Below are 17,279 nucleotides of genomic sequence, written 5' to 3' on the forward strand. Positions count from 1 at the left end.
TTAACTACTGATAAGTAAAATTGCTCATAAAGGGGACAGTGCGAGAGGATCGGGAGGAGGGTGTCAATGGGGGAAAAAGGAGAAACATCTGTAACAAAAATAAATTAATAAAAAAATTTTTTAAAAAAAAGAGAAATTCCTCAAGAATATTTTAATATATCTGAAAACTATATCTTTTAACTACTCATACTTAATTCCATCATGACAAGATGGTCTGCCCTAAGTATTAAAAGAAGGCTTATTCAGAATACTGTTTTAGCTAGTAATAGCAGAAATTAAAGAGCTAGTAAATGTGTTCATATAAGAGAAATAAAAAGAAATTCTATCTACTTATGTCCAATACTGTATGATTAGATCACACAAGAAATGGGGATCTGTTGTTAGTTTGTTTCTACTTTACATTTACATTAGTAACTGATGGTGACACAACTTCTGATAATCAGCCACTGAACTTAGCTTTTGCAAATGTGGAATAAGAATATTTTCATAAGAATAAAGTTGCCAACCTGAGAAAATATAACATTCTATTGGAATTTTATTATGTCTGCTATAAGTACTCAAGTTGCTCATTGTTATAAAATGAAATATCTATTACATAAACTAAGTATTCTATAATCTCAGATCAAGTTTTTAATAAGTAAAAGTACCTAAATTTTCTGGTTATTTTAACAATTAAATGCTGAAACCCTTCTTAGGTGAAAATTTTATTTTCTTTAATGAAAACTTGTTCCCAGTAGGGCTTTTGAGTAAAAGGCAGGATTTCACATGAGGCTGATATATATATATATATATATATATATATATATATATATATGAGCTTAAATTTTATAATTTTAAGATGGCCAACTGGATTTACCACATTAATGGAAATATGCTTTTTGGAAGGAAGGGGGAATATAAGTGCTTAAATGGACTGCAGTTATTTGATGCTAATCACATTTATTATGCAGGTATTATTTATCCCCTGAAAAAGCTTACCTGTATATTTGAATCTCCCTTTATAAATTTTGCTCCTTCTATTATAGTCATATATGAAAATCTGAGTTGATCTGGTGTCTGAATAAGCCCCATTCGATATTTTCTCATATTCAGTAACAGTTGTTTAATGTTAATATCATCTCCTTTTTCCATCTGCAAGAAAGGTAGAAAGTAAACTATTCAAGCCTTTTGTTGTTTGAGTCTAGGAAAGAGAAGCAATGCAGGATAAATGCTAAGAGCTTCGTTACATCCTATGTTCTTTCTCAAAAACAAGGACAACCTATCATTGAAGCTATAACTCTATGAACAAAACCAACAACCCTGACCTGACTGACACCCATACCCTCCCACCCCCGCCACCCGCCTCAACTGTTCAAGTAGTAGATGGAGGACTTTTGATTCTTTAGCTGATTCACAATTGATTCCAAATCGATCACACAGCAACCTCATTCACTTTGGCTGGTGTTTGGTTTAAGGAAGGATTTATAACCAGTTAATTAATTTATAACCAATTAATTTTAATTTAAAAATTTTTTTTTCTTTATTGATTTGAGAGGAAGGGAGAGGGAGAGAGAGATAGTAACATCTATGAGAGAGAGCACTGACTGGCCGCCTCCTGCATGCTCCCCAACTGGGGATCAGGCCCACAACCCAGGCATGTGCCCTGACTGGGAATTGAACCGGCGACCTCTTGATACATGGGTTGACGCTCAACCACTGAGCCACACCAGCCAGGCAGTTCTGGTTTAATGTAAAGAAAAATCCACTGAGAGTATTAGTGCTGTTTTTCTTTTTCTTTTCCAAAGAAGATCTTGGCAGGAATAAGCTTTTTTCCCAGTGCCCTCCCACCTTCATGTCTGTGTACAGTAGCCATCTGGAGATGGTGAAGAACGAAGACAGAAAGAGCCTAGATCCACAAAGACACTGGTGAGCCACTGGTACCAGCTCTGGACTACTGATCTATTATTATAACTGCCATACTACCCCCCAAATGAAAAAGAAAAAAGTTGTTGAAATTACGTTTAACAGAAACAGGCACAGACATGATTCAGTTTTAATATGTATCATTAACAGAATAGACACTAGAGTTTTAAACATGTCAAAGTTCACTTTGATGTATCAATCCAATTTCTGATTGAAGTATACTATATATAGGCAGAGTAGTAATTCAGTAGATGTGTTGAGACTCAACTGTTCTTATACCCGATGAGTACAGTTGCAAGAGTGTAAATGAAATTTTTAGGTTTTTCCAAAAACAAGGCAGAATTTTCAATGTGAAAAACACAGTTCTAGGATACTGATATTAGAGTTTACTTCTGCTGATGGAAACAATACAGAAGTAAACAAGCCTCCAATAGCCAAAAAACTGGAAACAACCCAAATGTCTACCATCAACACCTGTCTGCTAGGCAAATGAGTAAACAAATTGTAGTACAGCCTATTGGAATACTTCTCAGAAATAAAAGGGTACAACTACTGATGCATGCAGAACAGGAATCTATCTCAAAATAATTTTTGAAGTGAAAGAAGCCAGACAAAATATAGATCCTATGTATTTTATTCACAAAAATTCTAGAAAATGCAAATTAAATTATAATAAAGGAAAGATCAGTGGTCACCTTGGAGCAACAGAAGGGAGGTAGTAGAAGACAAGGAGGATCAGGAGGAAAGAAAGACATAAAAAAACTTTTTGGAGTGATGGATATCTTCATTATTTTGAGTGTTGTGATGGTTTCATGTCTATACATATAAAAAAAAACTTATCAAAATATAATCTTAAAATACATATCAATTAGATTTCAATAAAGTTGTAACCCAAAAAAACCAAAAACCAGTAAACAAGCCTCAAATATGTCATAAAGAAGCACTTACCAGAACAAGACAGGTATCTACCAGAGAAAAGGTGCCTGACCGCCCAATGCCTGCACTACAGTGGATCACTGCAGGCCCATGTTCAGGATTCAAGGAACCAGATTCTCTCACTTTAAATAAAAAATTGAGGAATGAAGCTGGTGATTCAGGGACTCCAAAATCTGGCCAGGTAGTATAATGAAAGTGAGATATTGTTCTGGTTTCACCACTCTAAAAGGTAAAAATGAAGGAAGAAAAGTTAGTTTTAATTTTTTTTCTTTTAAAAAACAACTTCAGAGAGATTATGGATTTTGTGTAATGCTTTTAATTCTATGGAATTTATGTACTGTCATTTTTCCTTTGGTTTTTTATAATCATTTACACAAGTTTGGAAAGATTTTATTTAGAATTTAGAATATATTAATAATAGCTAACATTATTTTACAGGTGTGTTCCAAGCTTTTGATGTATTGACCATACAATAATCTTATTAAAAACCATTTTCCAGATGAGAAAACTGAGCCAAAAGTTTAAGTACTTTATCCCAGGTCACATATTTAGAAAATGGCAGAGCCAGAATTTGAAAAAGCAGTCTGTTATAGCATTTGGGTTTTTAACCACTAACTTGTACCATGTATGTTGTGAATTGTTTTAATTCATAATGATGACGAGTGGATTCTTTTTTCCCTATTTTAAAAAATGTCTACTAGTATAATTTTACATTCTTCAATGGTTTCCCTTTTAAGAGAATTCCAAATTTATTTTAGGAACAATTTTTTCCATTCTATGAATTATCTTTTAGATTCTGCTTATAAAGGTATAGAAGCACAACTCAAGAATTAACTTCTAAAAAATAATCTTTACATTTTTAATTGAAATTGCTCTTTTAATTGATACTTTTCCCCACAGTAATAAATTTCTAGTCCTAAAACTGTTTATATGCCTTTGCTGATATGCTAAAATGGTTCACCAACATGCTAAATGTTTCCTGTTGTCTCTTAAAGCCTGCTTAGCATTCACTATCACTTCCTGGATATTCCTGATGATCTTATATTTCTGACTAACTCATTATGAAAATGTTCCTTAGCTTTTGCCAATTGCCTTTTGCCCCAAGGAGCACTTCTGTGCCTTATATGCTTTACTTCTGTAAACAAAGCAATAATCCTCTAACATGTCTTTGCACAATTTTTTCAGTTTTATTATAAGACTTTTTTGGAGGGAGAAGCCATAGAAGCAACATAAAAAGCCACGATATTTTTAATGGTTATTAGCTAAACATTATTACTATAATAGCATCCTGCTTTCAATACAAATTTTCAAAACTAAAGTTAGCTTTCATTAAAAAATAAGTAAAATTTCTTTTGTAGTAGAAATTAAGAGTCCTAAGTCCCAGACTATTATATCAGTTATAAAACTGATAAAATAGTGCAGAAATTTAAAAAATATATTTTTAAAAGTTTAGTTATATAGTTTTAGTGACTAACTGTTCTCAATATACAGCTTTCATAATTTCAAATACACCATGATCCACAGGCTCTCAATATACTGGGACACTATAAGATTTCCCAATTACCAATAAAAATGATCACTGTGGTTACTAGACTTCAAAACATTTCCAAATTAAGTATGGTATGTGAAAGAAGCAGATTCTAAAACATATATACTGATGGGTGGGGGTGGGGGGGGAGAGATAAACCACAGAACTTATATGCATGTATGCGTAAACAAGGACATAGACAATAATGCTGGGGGGGGGGGCATCTGTATTAAAAATAAATAAAACATTAAAAAATAAAAATAAAATCATGTTTTCAAAGAAAAATAAATAAAAGGTATATACTGTATGATCCTACTTATATGACAGTCTGTGAAAGGCAAAATTATAGGAACAGAAGCAGCTCAGTGGTTTCGATGAGCTGGGAATGAGGAGTAGGGCTGATTGTGCATAAGCAGCATGAGAAAATTTGTGGGGGGAATGTTGGTGGTGCTAGAACTGTTTTGTATCTTCATGGGGGAGGGTGTTATACAACTAAATGCATTTTTGTGTGTGTATGTGTGGTACTTGCCCCTAGCAGGAACTGAACTCAGGACTCTCTGGTCCACAGGCCGACGATGCTCAACTTCTGAGCCAAACAGGCCAGGGCCTAAATGCATTGTTAAAACTCAGAACTGTACACCAAAAAGATTGTATCTTACTGTATGTAAAAAATAAATAAATTTACTGTATTATAGAAAGGTATTTAAAACATTCCTAATTAAAAAGGATTTTACAAAGTCATAAATAGACAGGGACCAACCTGACAACTACCTGCTGTAGTCATTAGCTATCATGAGTGCTGACTGTGCACAGCAGAGCCAGACTTGATCAATGTGAGTTTAAACCAGGTACAGTGTGAAGCTGCTGGATCTCCCTGGTCTTGAGGAGGGTGGAGTGGCCCCAAGACCCTGTTTGCATTCGAGCTGTGCTCCTTAGGGTGTGGCCCAGTGCCCCTAAGTGGTGTATGCTCAATTATTGCATCACCTTCTGGCTCAAAACCTATGGTTACCTCACAGTCCTAAACGACTGCTTGCCTTTTATTTATTTGCTTGTATGATTTTGGCTCAAACTAGTGGTCCCTTGTGTTTTTTTTTGTTTGTTTGTTTGTTTGTTTTTTTTAATTCAGGTCATGCTGTCTGAGATACTCAAAGCCAGTTCCCAGAAATGCTCAGGACTATTTGTATAATATAGTCTTCTACACTAATAGATTTTTAAAAATCAGTCTTTTTCTTCTCCTACCAGACTAGACTACAAAACTTCTTTATTAATTTACTCCTACTGAAAAAACAAAGATTAAAAAACACAGCTCACAAAACCACATAAATCCCAAAAGACCACATAAAGTAGTAAGAGCTTTATGCTTACTCTGTGGTATAAAAGAAATGTTTATATGCATGACTGGACCCCCTTTCCCTCTTTTTCATGTGGAGAAAAAAGGCTTGCCAAAGGATAGAACTAAAACAAAATTAATCTTTAGTCCAAACAAGCTCTACTTTTAGACTTTAGAATATTTGACAAACTCCGTATTTCAAAACTGGAAGCACCCTTTCCTTCTCCTAAGTCACCAAGACACATCAGTTTTCATTTGGTGATGCTCAGTCGGTCCCTTCCATCCCCTTCCTGCAGTACCTCACACCACACACATCAACTGGTTTGCATCCACAATTGCACAGCTGTTCCCTTTTCTAGCTGCTCCCTACAAGCCTGCCATGTTTTCTCTGTAAAATGTTGCATTATGTATACCACACTCTACATAAAAATGTCAGTGGTTCACTATTCTTTTTAAAGCAAAAATCTCATTAACATTTTTAAAAGGAGAATTCTACATTTAAAGTCTTTAAATAAAAGTATCAAACTCATTATACAGGGTTGGGCAAAAGTAGCTCAAAATTGTTTGTATGGAAAATAATACAATAATGAGTAAATAATACAAGAATAAACTCTGTGCCCGACAGTGGATTGAGTGTCGTCCTATGGACTGAGAGGCCCTAGAGTTCAATTCTCGGTCAGGGCACATGCCCGGGTTGTGGACTCGATCCACAGTAGGGGCCTGTAGGAGGCAGCTCATCACTGTTTCTATCTCACATCACTGTTTCTATCTCTCTCCCTTCCTCTCTCTAAAGAAAAACATATTAGAAATAAATCAATAAATAAACTCTGTGTTTCACATACTCACCACAGTAAACCTACTTCTGACCTACACTGTATATGGAAGCTGGAAAGACAATCTATAAAAGTTGAACAGGTTTAAGACAATGGGAAGCTGATAGGCTTTATGGCAATGGCAATTTAAGTGTATGCTGTCTAAAGAAGCCATTTAACTATTATTTTTATCATCAATATACAAAAGATCATATATTTTCTAATTAATATTACAAAATCTAAATAGCTCTATGGCTCCAGGCCTAATTATTTTTACAATTTTAGCATATATAGAGGTACTAAGATTATGATTCCAAAAGACTTTCATGAGCCCCAATTTCATCACCTATAAATAGGGTTAAAAATAGTACTTACCTTACAAAGCCATTGTGAGAAACAAATGAAATAATAAATGCAAGGTGCCTAACATATGCTTGCAAATAATAAATGCTTAATAGACATTATTTCTGAAACTATTATACTCACTAACTGCCTTTATCGTAGCCCCTAACAGGCTCAAATCAATTGTAAAATTGTCCATATTTTCAATTTCTTCACTTAATATTTCCTCTGCACCTGAAGAGTAGCTAAGTTTGTTAACTCTATCTCCTAAATACAGATTTAATATACCAAATCTGTGCTCTCATTGTCACTACCTTAGTTCAGTTTCATTATTTTTGCCAGAAGCATTATACTGTCCATGTTAAATTTTACTTACTTTGATTTATTTTGAAAGATTAATAGAACTCACCAAATCTGAAGGAGAGGAGAGTGACAGGAATATTTAGGCATGGGGTTTTCATTCTAAGCAAAGAAAAAAGCAATACACAGAGGCATGGACCCCCAAGGAAAAACCTATGTGAGAAGTATAACTCTTTTAGCAAGAACATATCTGAGTGCCTGAGGAGATTAGGCAGGTAGACAAGGACCAGGATGGGCTGGGTCTGACTTCTGCACTGCCCACGGAAGGTTTGTAGAGCATGGTGGAAGGATCATACCTGTGTTTGAGAATAACCACTCAGGTGTAGTATGGTTAACAATGTACTCAGTACAATGGCAGAGGGGAACTCAAAAGTGACAGGTAAGGACTGTGCCCATGGGGACTTGAAAACCTTGTTATATGGAGTCAAAATATATAATACACACACACAGTGAACAAGCCAGTAAAATGGTAAAATTTAAATTATGGCAAGAAGCTTAAGGCTGTCAAAAATAAATGCATCATAGATATATTAAGATCTAAGTAAAAAATGGGGCACAAGTGGTAGCACTTGAAGGCTATAAATAGGCTGAGAAGAGAGGAGGACATTCCAGATGGAATAAACCTTTAAGCTATTTTGCCTCAAATTCCAGCTAAACCATCATAATACTTAGGCACTCATCTGTTTTGAGCAAATCTACAGAAACAGAGAAATAGAAGGCCAGTTGATGGTATCAGAATAGTATTCCTGGAACTTGATAAACATAAAGCTGGCAACAATAATGGAAAATAGTGAAGGGCAACTAAAAAGAAGAGCCTAAAAGACAAATAAGTACTCTTGATGATCTTATATTTTAAAAGCCCCTCAAAACTATCTTCATAGCTTAAGCCACAGGGCCACTTTAAAAGCAGAAATGGAATCTCTTCATTCAGGGGCAAAAGTTCAAACTCTTAGCTCTAATCAGGACACTGGAAAAATTGCTGGTATGTAGCTTTACTGTTCCATTAGACAAGAGGTCTGTAAAACAGCAGGGCCTGCACAAACAGCTTTGGCCCTGAATCTGTTAATAGATACAAGCCAGACTCCTTAGAAGCCAACTGGTTTTTTGAAGCTTAGGAATCTCAACAAAGATCTGCAGGTGAGGTTGGCCATCACTCACCTACTCCATCACCTCTTCTCACTCCCTCGTCATTTCTTTCTCCCTAAATTTGTTCTTTTCAACTGTCCTTGCTTCTGCAACTGTCCTTCCAATTCATTAATATTACAGAGAAAACAGATATCGACAACTAAGGTTAATAACTGTGGATCCTGCACTGAGTCTTACGCACTATTATGGTATTAATTAACTTGATCCTTAACAATGCCATCATTATCCTCATTATGTAGATGAGAAAACTGAGGCACAGAGGTTAAGTAATGAGACCAATCACACAACCAGGAGCAGTAAACTGGGATTTAAACCCGGGCCATCTGGTTCCAGAGTCTAAATATTTAACCAAATACAATTCTACCTCTTATACTGAAATGCTATTTTATCCTTCTTCTCTTTTTTTTTGGTACGTGCCCCTAGCGGGAACCGAACCCCGGACTCTCTGGTCCAACGACTGAACCAAACCAGCCAGGGCTATTTTATCCTTCTAACATTCCTAGTTCTTACTAAAGATCGTAAACTAGAACATAAACAAACTGTTGCTATTTAATTATAGTACCAAACCCAGGTCAGTAACAGATCACACAGTTGCTAGCAACTAAAATATAGTAGTTGGCCAGCTCACATGGTGACATCAACTTCAGAAAGATGCTTTAGAACAAAGAATCTTCCTTTACAACAATTAGCATCTTTTTCAAAATACTTAACCCCATGTCATTAGAAGTTAGGAGATGTGGATTTGAGTTCTGGTCTGTCACTTATTAGCTGAGTAATCTATTTATTGGGGGGAGGGGGGTCCTTTAACCTAATAGATTTTAGTTAGGAAAAAAAAAAAGAAATACAGGAATATTAGGAATATTTATTCTATCCACATTCTAGGAAGGCTGTGGGTCAAATGAAAGTGCTTTGCAAACTAATAAACAAAATACAAAAGTCATTCTATTTCATTACTTGAGATATAATCAATTTTCAATCAGGTTTCAGAAACAGGGAAAATTTCTATGGTCTTCTTCATTTTAATGCCAAAAGTAGATGAGGTACCTGGGATAAAATACCAAGAGAAGATGATTCAGAGAACCATGAAAAGTTTATGCAAATGCAGTTCTGTTTCTGGGAATAGCACTGTACAGTCCAGTATCAAATAGCTGTTGCTGTATCTCAATGCAGCTTCAGACATATGTAAATGGAATACATATGTGCAGAATAAATACAGTAAGGGAAATTTAAAAATAAGTCTAAGCTTTGTAATTCACAACCCTGAGCCTTAGATGATCTAAAAAGATCACATAATAAAATGTTATGGATGTCATGGAAATCTGGACTTGGGCCTTAAGCACATAGTATGCACTTCTGCTTACAGCATAAATAAAAATGGTGGTGTTCCAAGAGATCAACAATAAAAGTATTTCTTCATATCTAAATAGTACTTTTATGTATATCCCTCCTATTCTCTATAAAGCTTTTTTGGTTAATAATCATGTTAATAAATTAATCTACCTAATAGTTAACTAAAACAGTATCTCACATTAAAGACTAGATATATTCCTTTTTTTTTCTTTGTTACAGAAATTTCACCTTTTTTACCCCATTGGAACCCCCCTCCCCACCCCACCCCGTCCCCGGCTTAGTTGTCCATGTCCATTGGTCATGCATACATGCATATAAGTTCTGTGGTTTATCTCTTCCCAACCGCCCCAACCCCTCTTCTGAGGGATGTCAGTCTGTGCCCCACTTCCATGTTTCTGGGTCTACCATATTCCTCAGACTGTTATGTTCATTATATTCCGTATATAAGTGAGATCAAGTGGTATTTGTCTTTTTCTGCTTGGCTTATTTCACTTAGGATAATACTTTCCAGGTCCCTCCATGTAGTCTCAAAGGATAAGAGATCTTTCTTTCTTACCGCTGCATAGTACTCCATTGCATATATGTACCACAGCTTTTTTATCCATTCGTCTACTGATGGACACTTGGGCTGTTTCGAGATCTTAGCTATTGTAAATAGTGCTGCTATGAACATGGGGGATACATATATTCTTTCTGATTGGTGTTTCAGGCTTCCTAGGGTATATTCCTAGAAGTGGGATCACTGGGTCAAATGGAAGTTCAATTTTTAACTTTTTGAGGTAACACCATATTGTTTTCCATAGTGGCTGCACCAGTCTGCATTCCCACCAGCAGTGTATTAGAGTCCCCTTTTCTCCAAACCCTCACCAACACTTGTTGTTTGATGATTTGTTGATGATGGCCATTCTGACAGTTGTGAGGTGATACCTCATTGTTCTTTTAATTTGCATCTCTCTGATGATTAGTGATGTTGAGCATTTCTTCATATGTCTCTTGGCCATTTGTATGTCCTGTTAGGAGAGGTGTCTATTCAGCTCCACTGCCCATTTTTTAATTGGGTTCTTTGTCTTCCTTTTGTTGAGTTGTATGAGCACTCTCTATATATTGGAAATTAACCCCTTATCTGTCTGATACATCATTGGTAATGATGTTCTCCCATACAGCGGGTTGCCTTTCCATTTTGATGATTGTTTCTTTTGCTGTGCAAAAGCTTTTGAATTTGATGTAGTCCCATGTGTTCATTTTTCCCTTTGTTTCTGTTGCCTTAGGTGATGTATCAGTGAAAATTCTGCTCCGTATGATGTCCGAAACTTTGTTGCCTACATTTTCTTCTAGAATTTTTATGGATTCATGGGTCACATTTAAGTCTTTTATCCACTTTGAGTTTATTTTTGTGTATGGTGTAAGTTGATGGTCTAGTTTCAGTTTTTTGCAAGTAGCTGTCCAATTTTCCCAACACCATTTATTAAAGAGGCTGTCTTTACTCCACTGTATGCTCTTGCCACCTTTGTCAAATATTAATTGAGAGTATTGCCTTGGGTCCATTTCTGGGTTTTCAGTTCTGTTCCACTGGTCTATATGCCTGTTCTTGTGCCAGTACCAGGCTGTTTTGGTTACAGTCGCTTTGTAGTATAACCTGATTATCTGGTATTGTGATCCCACCTACTTTGTCCTTCTTTTTCAAGATTGCTGTGGCTATTTGGGGTCTTTTTTGGTTCCATATGAACTTTTCAAGTATTTGTTCTAGTTCTATGAAATATGTCGTTGGTATTTTGATGGGGATTGCATTGAATCCATAGATTGCTTTGGGTAGTATGGACATTTTAATGATGTTAATTCTTCCAATCCATGAACAGGGTATGTGCTTCCACTTTTTTATATCTTCCTCTATTTCTTTTTTCAATGACCTGTAGTTTTCTGTGAATAGGTCCTTTATTTCTTTGGTTAAATTTATTCCTAGGTATCTTAATTTTTTTGGCGCGATGGTAAATGGGATTGCTTTTTCAGTTTCTCTTTCTGTGAGTTCATCATTGGTGTACAAGAATGCCATCGATTTCTTGACGTTAATTTTGTATCCTGCTACTTTGCCAAATTCATTTATTAAGTATAGTAGATTTTTGATGGAGTCTTTAGGGTTTTCTATGTATAATAGCATGTCATCTGCAAAGAATGAGTTTCACTTCCTCATTTCCAATTTGGATCCCTTTTATTTTTTCTTCATGTCTGATTGCTGTGGCGAAGACTTCCAGTACAATGTTAAATAAGAGTGGCGAAAGTGGACATCCCTGTTTTGTTCCTGTTCTTAATGGAAATGTTTTTAGTTTCTATCCATTGAGTATGATGTTGGCTGTAGGTCTTTCATATATGGCCTTTATTATGTCGAGATATGGTCCCTCTATTCCCACATTGCTGTGCGTTTTTATCAGAAATGGATGTTGGATTTTGTCGAATGCTTTTTCAGCATCTATTGATATGATCATGTGGTTTTTATTCTTCAATTTGTTTATGTGGTGTATCACATTTATTGATTTGCGAATATTGTACCAGCCTTGCATCCCTGGAATGAATCCCACTTGGTCATGGTGAATAATTTTTTTTGATGCATTTCTGGATCTGATTTGCTAGTATTTTGTTCAGCATTTTGGCGTGTATGTTCATCAGGAATATTGGCCTGTAGTTTTCTTTCTCCGTAGTGTCTTTTTCTGGTTTTGGAATTAGAATTATGCTGGCCTCATAGAATGTGTTTGGAAGTCTTCCTTCTTCTTGAAATTTTTGAAATAGTTTGAGGAGAATGGGTGTTAGTTCTTTTTTGAATGTGAAGCCATCTGGGCCTGGGCTTTTGTTTGCTGGGAGAGTCTTGATTACCTCTTCAATTTCGTTAGCTGTTATTGGTCTGTTCAAGTTTTCTATCTCTTCCGGGTTCAGTTTTGGGAGACTGTGTTTCTAGAAATTTGTCCATTTCGCTTAGATTGTCGAATTTGTTGCCATATAGTTGTTCATAGTAGTTGTTAACGATCTTTTGTATTTCTGTGGTGTCAGTTGTTACTTCTCCTCTTTCATTTCTGATTTTGTTCATTTGGGTTCTCTCTCTTTGTTTCTTGGTGAGTCTAGCTAAGGGTCTATCAATCTTGTTTATCTTTTCGAAAAACCAGCTCTTTGTTTCATTGATCCTTTGAATTGTTTTTTTGGTCTCTATGTCATTTACTTCTGCTCTGATCTTTACTATTTCCTTCCTTCTACTTGCTCTGGGATTTTCTTTTTGTTTGCTTTCGAATTCTTTAAGTTGTGAGGTTAGACGGTCAATTAGAAATTTTTCTTGTTTTGTCAGGTAGGCCTTAGTGCTATGAACTTCCCTCTCAGAACTGCTTTCGCTGCATCCCATAGATTTTGTGTTGTTGTATGTTCATTTTCTTTCATTGGTTTCCAGGAAGTTTTAATTTCTTCCTTGATCTCCTCGGTGACCCATTCATTGCTTAATAACATGCTATTTAGCCTCCATGTGTTGAAATGTCTTTGCATGTTCTTGTTGCAATTGATTTCTAGTTTCATGCCATTGTGATCTGAGAAGATGCTTGATATGATTTCAATCTTCTTGAACTTGTAGAGATTTAGTTTGTGTCCTATCATGTGGTCTATCTTTGCGAATGTCCCATGTGCACTTGAGAAGAAGGTGTATTCTGTAGTTTTGGGGTGTAATTCTCTGTAGATATCTATTAAATCCATTTGGTCTAGTGCTTCATTTAGAGTCTCTGTTTCCTTGCTAATTGTTTGCCTAGAGGATCTATCCAGTGCTGTCAACGGGGTGTTGAAGTCCCCTGCTATGATTGTATTGTTGTCGATTTCTCCTTGAAATCTTCCAGAAGATTTTTAATATATTTTGGTGCTCCTACATTGGGTGCATATATGTTTATCAAGGTTATATCTTCCTGTTGGATAGATCCTTTCAATATTATGTACTGGCCTTCTTTGTCTCTAGTTATGGTCTTCATTTTGAAACCTACTTTATCAGATATGAGAATTGCTACCCCAGCTTTTTTTTGCTTTCCATTTACTTGGAAAATTTTTTTCCATCCCTTCACTTTCAACCTATGTGAGTCTTTTGTTGTGAGGTGGGTCTCTTGTAAACAACATATAAATGAGTCATGCTTTCTTATCCAATCAGCCACTCTGTGTCTTTTTATGGGAGCATTCAATCCATTTACATTTAAGGTGATTATTGATATGTACTTATTTATTGCCATTTTTGTTTAGTGTGGTTCTATTTTTCTTCCCATTTCTAACTGCTAATTACAGCAGTCCTTTTAACATTTCTTGCAGTGCTGGTTTGGTGCTAATGTTTTCCCTTAGTCTTTTTTTTTGTCTGGGAAGCTCTTTATTTGACCTATTTTGAATGATAGCCTTGCTGGGTAGAGTAGTCTTGGGTTCAGCTGAGAGTCTTATCGGGTTTCCTTTGTAGGTAATCTGTTGCTTATCTCTTGCTGTTTTTAGGATTCTCTCTTTGTCTTTAATTTGTGGCATTTTAATTACTATGTGTCTTGGTGTGGGCCTGTTTGGGTTCTTCTTACTTGGGACTCTCTGTGCTTCTTGAACTTGAATGCCTTCTTCCTTCACCAAATTATGGAAGTTTTCTGTCACTATTTTTTTTAAATATATTCTCTATCCCTTGCTCATTTTCTTCTTCTTCGGGGACTCCGACGATGCGAATATTATTACGTTTACAGTTGTCCCACAGTTCTCTTAAGCTGTCTTCCTGTTTTTTAATAGTTTTTTCCTTTTGTTTTTCTGATTGGTTGATTTTTTCTACCCTGTCTTCTAATTCACTGATCTGGTCCTCAGCTTCCTCTACTCTGCTTTTTAAACCTTCCAATGTGTTTTTCATTTCTGATATGTCATTTTTTATCTCTTCTTGATGGTTTTTAATTCCCAATTGGCTTATTTTCAGTGTCTCTATGTCCTTAGTCATGCTGTTCAGCTTCCTCAAGATCATGGCTCTGAATTCTAGCTCTGTTAACATGCCTAATTGCTCCACATTGATCTCATCTTCAGTGGAGGTCTCTTGCTCTTTCATTTGGCTTCTGTTTCTGTGTTTCACCATTGTGGCTATCACTGTGGGCTTTGGAACCTGTCAAGTTTTCCCTGTGGGTGTTGGTGTTCTGCTGTTTGTGGCTCCCTCTCCTGTGTTTAGATGAGCGAGGGAGGACCCTCGTTGAACACCACTGTCAAGTCTTACTTTCCTGGTTAAAGTTGCTAGCCCAGGAAAGGTACTGTTATCCTCTAGCTTTTTGCCTGGAGGCTAGCAGTCGAGGTTACTTGATGAGTTTTGGGTTGTCAATTGATTGAAAAACTCCCTCAGGTGCTCAGCACAAGAGGATTTCACGAGGGTGGGACAGATGCTGGTTGTTAATGAGCCTCAATTAGCACTTCAATGGCCCACAGGGTGGGGTTGGATCTCCGAGGGATGGGCTGCTGCCTCTCCTCAGAGCCCTGGGAAGGAGCAATATGGCCACTGTCCTGCGTGGCTGCCACTCAGCAAGAGCTCTGAGCGCCCTCCAAATCCCGAGTGTCCCGACACAGTTCCAGTCCAATCTGCCCTCCCTCTGCCGGGGCCCAAGGTGAGTGGCTGTGGCTTTTTTAGCCTCTGTCCCGGCTCTGTGCTGTGGAGCCGCTTGGGAGTGTAACCCGAGGGCGCCGCTCCCAGCTAAGGCCGCTGCCGAGCTGCCGACCATGGGCTCTCAGCCCTCGTCTTGCGCCTTCGCAAGCCTACCAGGATTGAGTCAGTGTCTCTCGTTATATGGTCCTCGCAAGCTGCTTTTCTGTTGCTTTTTCCCGTCAATTTGTCTGTGTTATAGTTGTAATTCCAGTTTGGTTCTGGGAGACGGTCTGTGTAGCTTCCGTTCACTCCGCCGCCATTTTGGAATCTCAGACTAGATATATTCTTAAAGTTATTTTATGACAGGCAAACATCTTCCTATTTTCTTTCTTTTTCTTTCTTTTTTTTTTGCATTTATCTTCAGATAAAGCGGGAGGAAGGTAGAGAGAGAAACATCGACATGAGAGAGACACATCGACTGGCTGCCACCCACACGACCCCAACAGGGGCCTGAGATGAACTGCAACTGAGGTATGTGCCCTTAGTGGGAACCGAACCAGGGACTCTCTGGTCCATGGGCTGACGCTCTAACCACTGAGCCAAACCGGCCAGGGCAAACATTTTCCTATTTTTTAGTTTTTAATTGCACTTCAGAATCAGTCTCATTTTATATTTTCTAGTTACTCTAATTACAACATGAAGAAGGCGAAAGAGGTAAGTGGAAAAGGGAGGAGAAAGGTCTTGATCCTTAGCTTGACAATAGCAGGGTGACAATCCACCATTTACATGTATCTCAACCAGATTCCAAGAAACAATTCTTATATTTCTGGGGAAAATCCAAGTATATATTCTTGAGACCACATGCTCAATTTATTTCACCATTTCTCCCAATTCAATGACAAATTTCTGTGTGGTGAATCACTTGAATTAACATTTCAGTAAGTTATTTTCCTAAATAGCTTGCTACTCTGAGCAGTGTAAGTACTAGGAGCTGTTGTTTATTGGGTTCCTATTCTGCATCAGGTGCTTTGCATACACATCTTTATGTGATCTCCAGAACAGTCCAGAAAGGAAAGCATTATGATCGAAGTTGTATGTGCTGCTCCAAACTTCAAATCTAATAACAAAGAACACCTGAAACTAATATAATAATGTGTGTCAACTAAAGTTTTTAAAAGATCTAATAAAGAATAATTATTTAAATCTTTATATACAATCCAATCTTTGGGGCATGAAAAGTCTTACATTGATATTTTCTAATTGCAGTAGATGTACTGTATAATATGACTTCACATCTTCTGACAAGAACTTCACACTGAATCCTGTTTCTTTAAACAGCATCTCCTGGTCTTCCTTTGTTGGCCAGTACTGTGCACATTTAACCTAAATTTAAGAATATGTATTTAATATTGAGACATTATAAAACCATAAAAAGTTTGGGATAAAAACAAATCACATACATACATGCTATTTTTTTTCAATTACCCAAATCTAAGAATAGTCACACTAATATTTGATGTTTATTTTAATCGATGGGCATTTTATAAGGGCAGATTTGTAAAATTTCCTATAATTTATATACTAACAGCCATAAACAGATAGCATGTTCATAAAATAAAAAAAGCACGATAACCTATAGTTTAACATCATACTGGCATTCACTTTGGTTCCAAAAGTATCAAACATTTACAAGTATCTTCAAACAGTATTGAAAAGGTTCTATTTTATAAGTACTTTCCATAAGTACCTATGAATCTGCTACTAAATGCTACATATCTAGAAATAGCACTGCGTATTTACTTACTAAAATTAAGTGAGGGAAGAGAATCAGAAGGTAACCCCCTTTACCAAGAATTGTTACATTTTGGCAAACTACTAATATGGAATTCAATTTGTTACCACAAAAGCATCTTCCTAAAAGCCAAATTATGAAGCCAGTAGACTGAGGCAAGGTTAGATACAGTCATTTTACTAATAGACCAC

General features: G+C 36.5%; 1 protein-coding gene across 8 annotated transcripts in view; it reads right to left on the reverse strand.

Moving 5' to 3' along the window:
* PTPN2 (protein tyrosine phosphatase non-receptor type 2) overlaps positions 1-17,279 on the reverse strand; it is a 124,543-nt gene that overhangs the window by 24,592 nt on the left and 82,672 nt on the right. For all 8 annotated transcript variants that reach the window (XR_004957037.1, XM_036244447.1, XM_036244448.1 and 5 more), the window contains 3 exons: positions 16,542-16,679; positions 2,851-3,060; positions 979-1,131 (listed from right to left, as the gene is read on the reverse strand). Coding sequence is in view for 7 of the 8 variants with exons in the window: in XM_036244447.1 (XP_036100340.1) it covers positions 979-1,131; positions 2,851-3,060; positions 16,542-16,679 (501 nt within the window). In the remaining variant the exon portion in view is untranslated. The remainder of the gene's footprint in view (positions 1-978; positions 1,132-2,850; positions 3,061-16,541; positions 16,680-17,279) is intronic.

The sequence above is a fragment of the Molossus molossus genome, unplaced genomic scaffold, assembly GCF_014108415.1.
Source record: "Molossus molossus isolate mMolMol1 unplaced genomic scaffold, mMolMol1.p scaffold_m16_p_6, whole genome shotgun sequence".
In the NCBI taxonomy this organism is placed as follows: domain Eukaryota; kingdom Metazoa; phylum Chordata; class Mammalia; order Chiroptera; family Molossidae; genus Molossus; species Molossus molossus.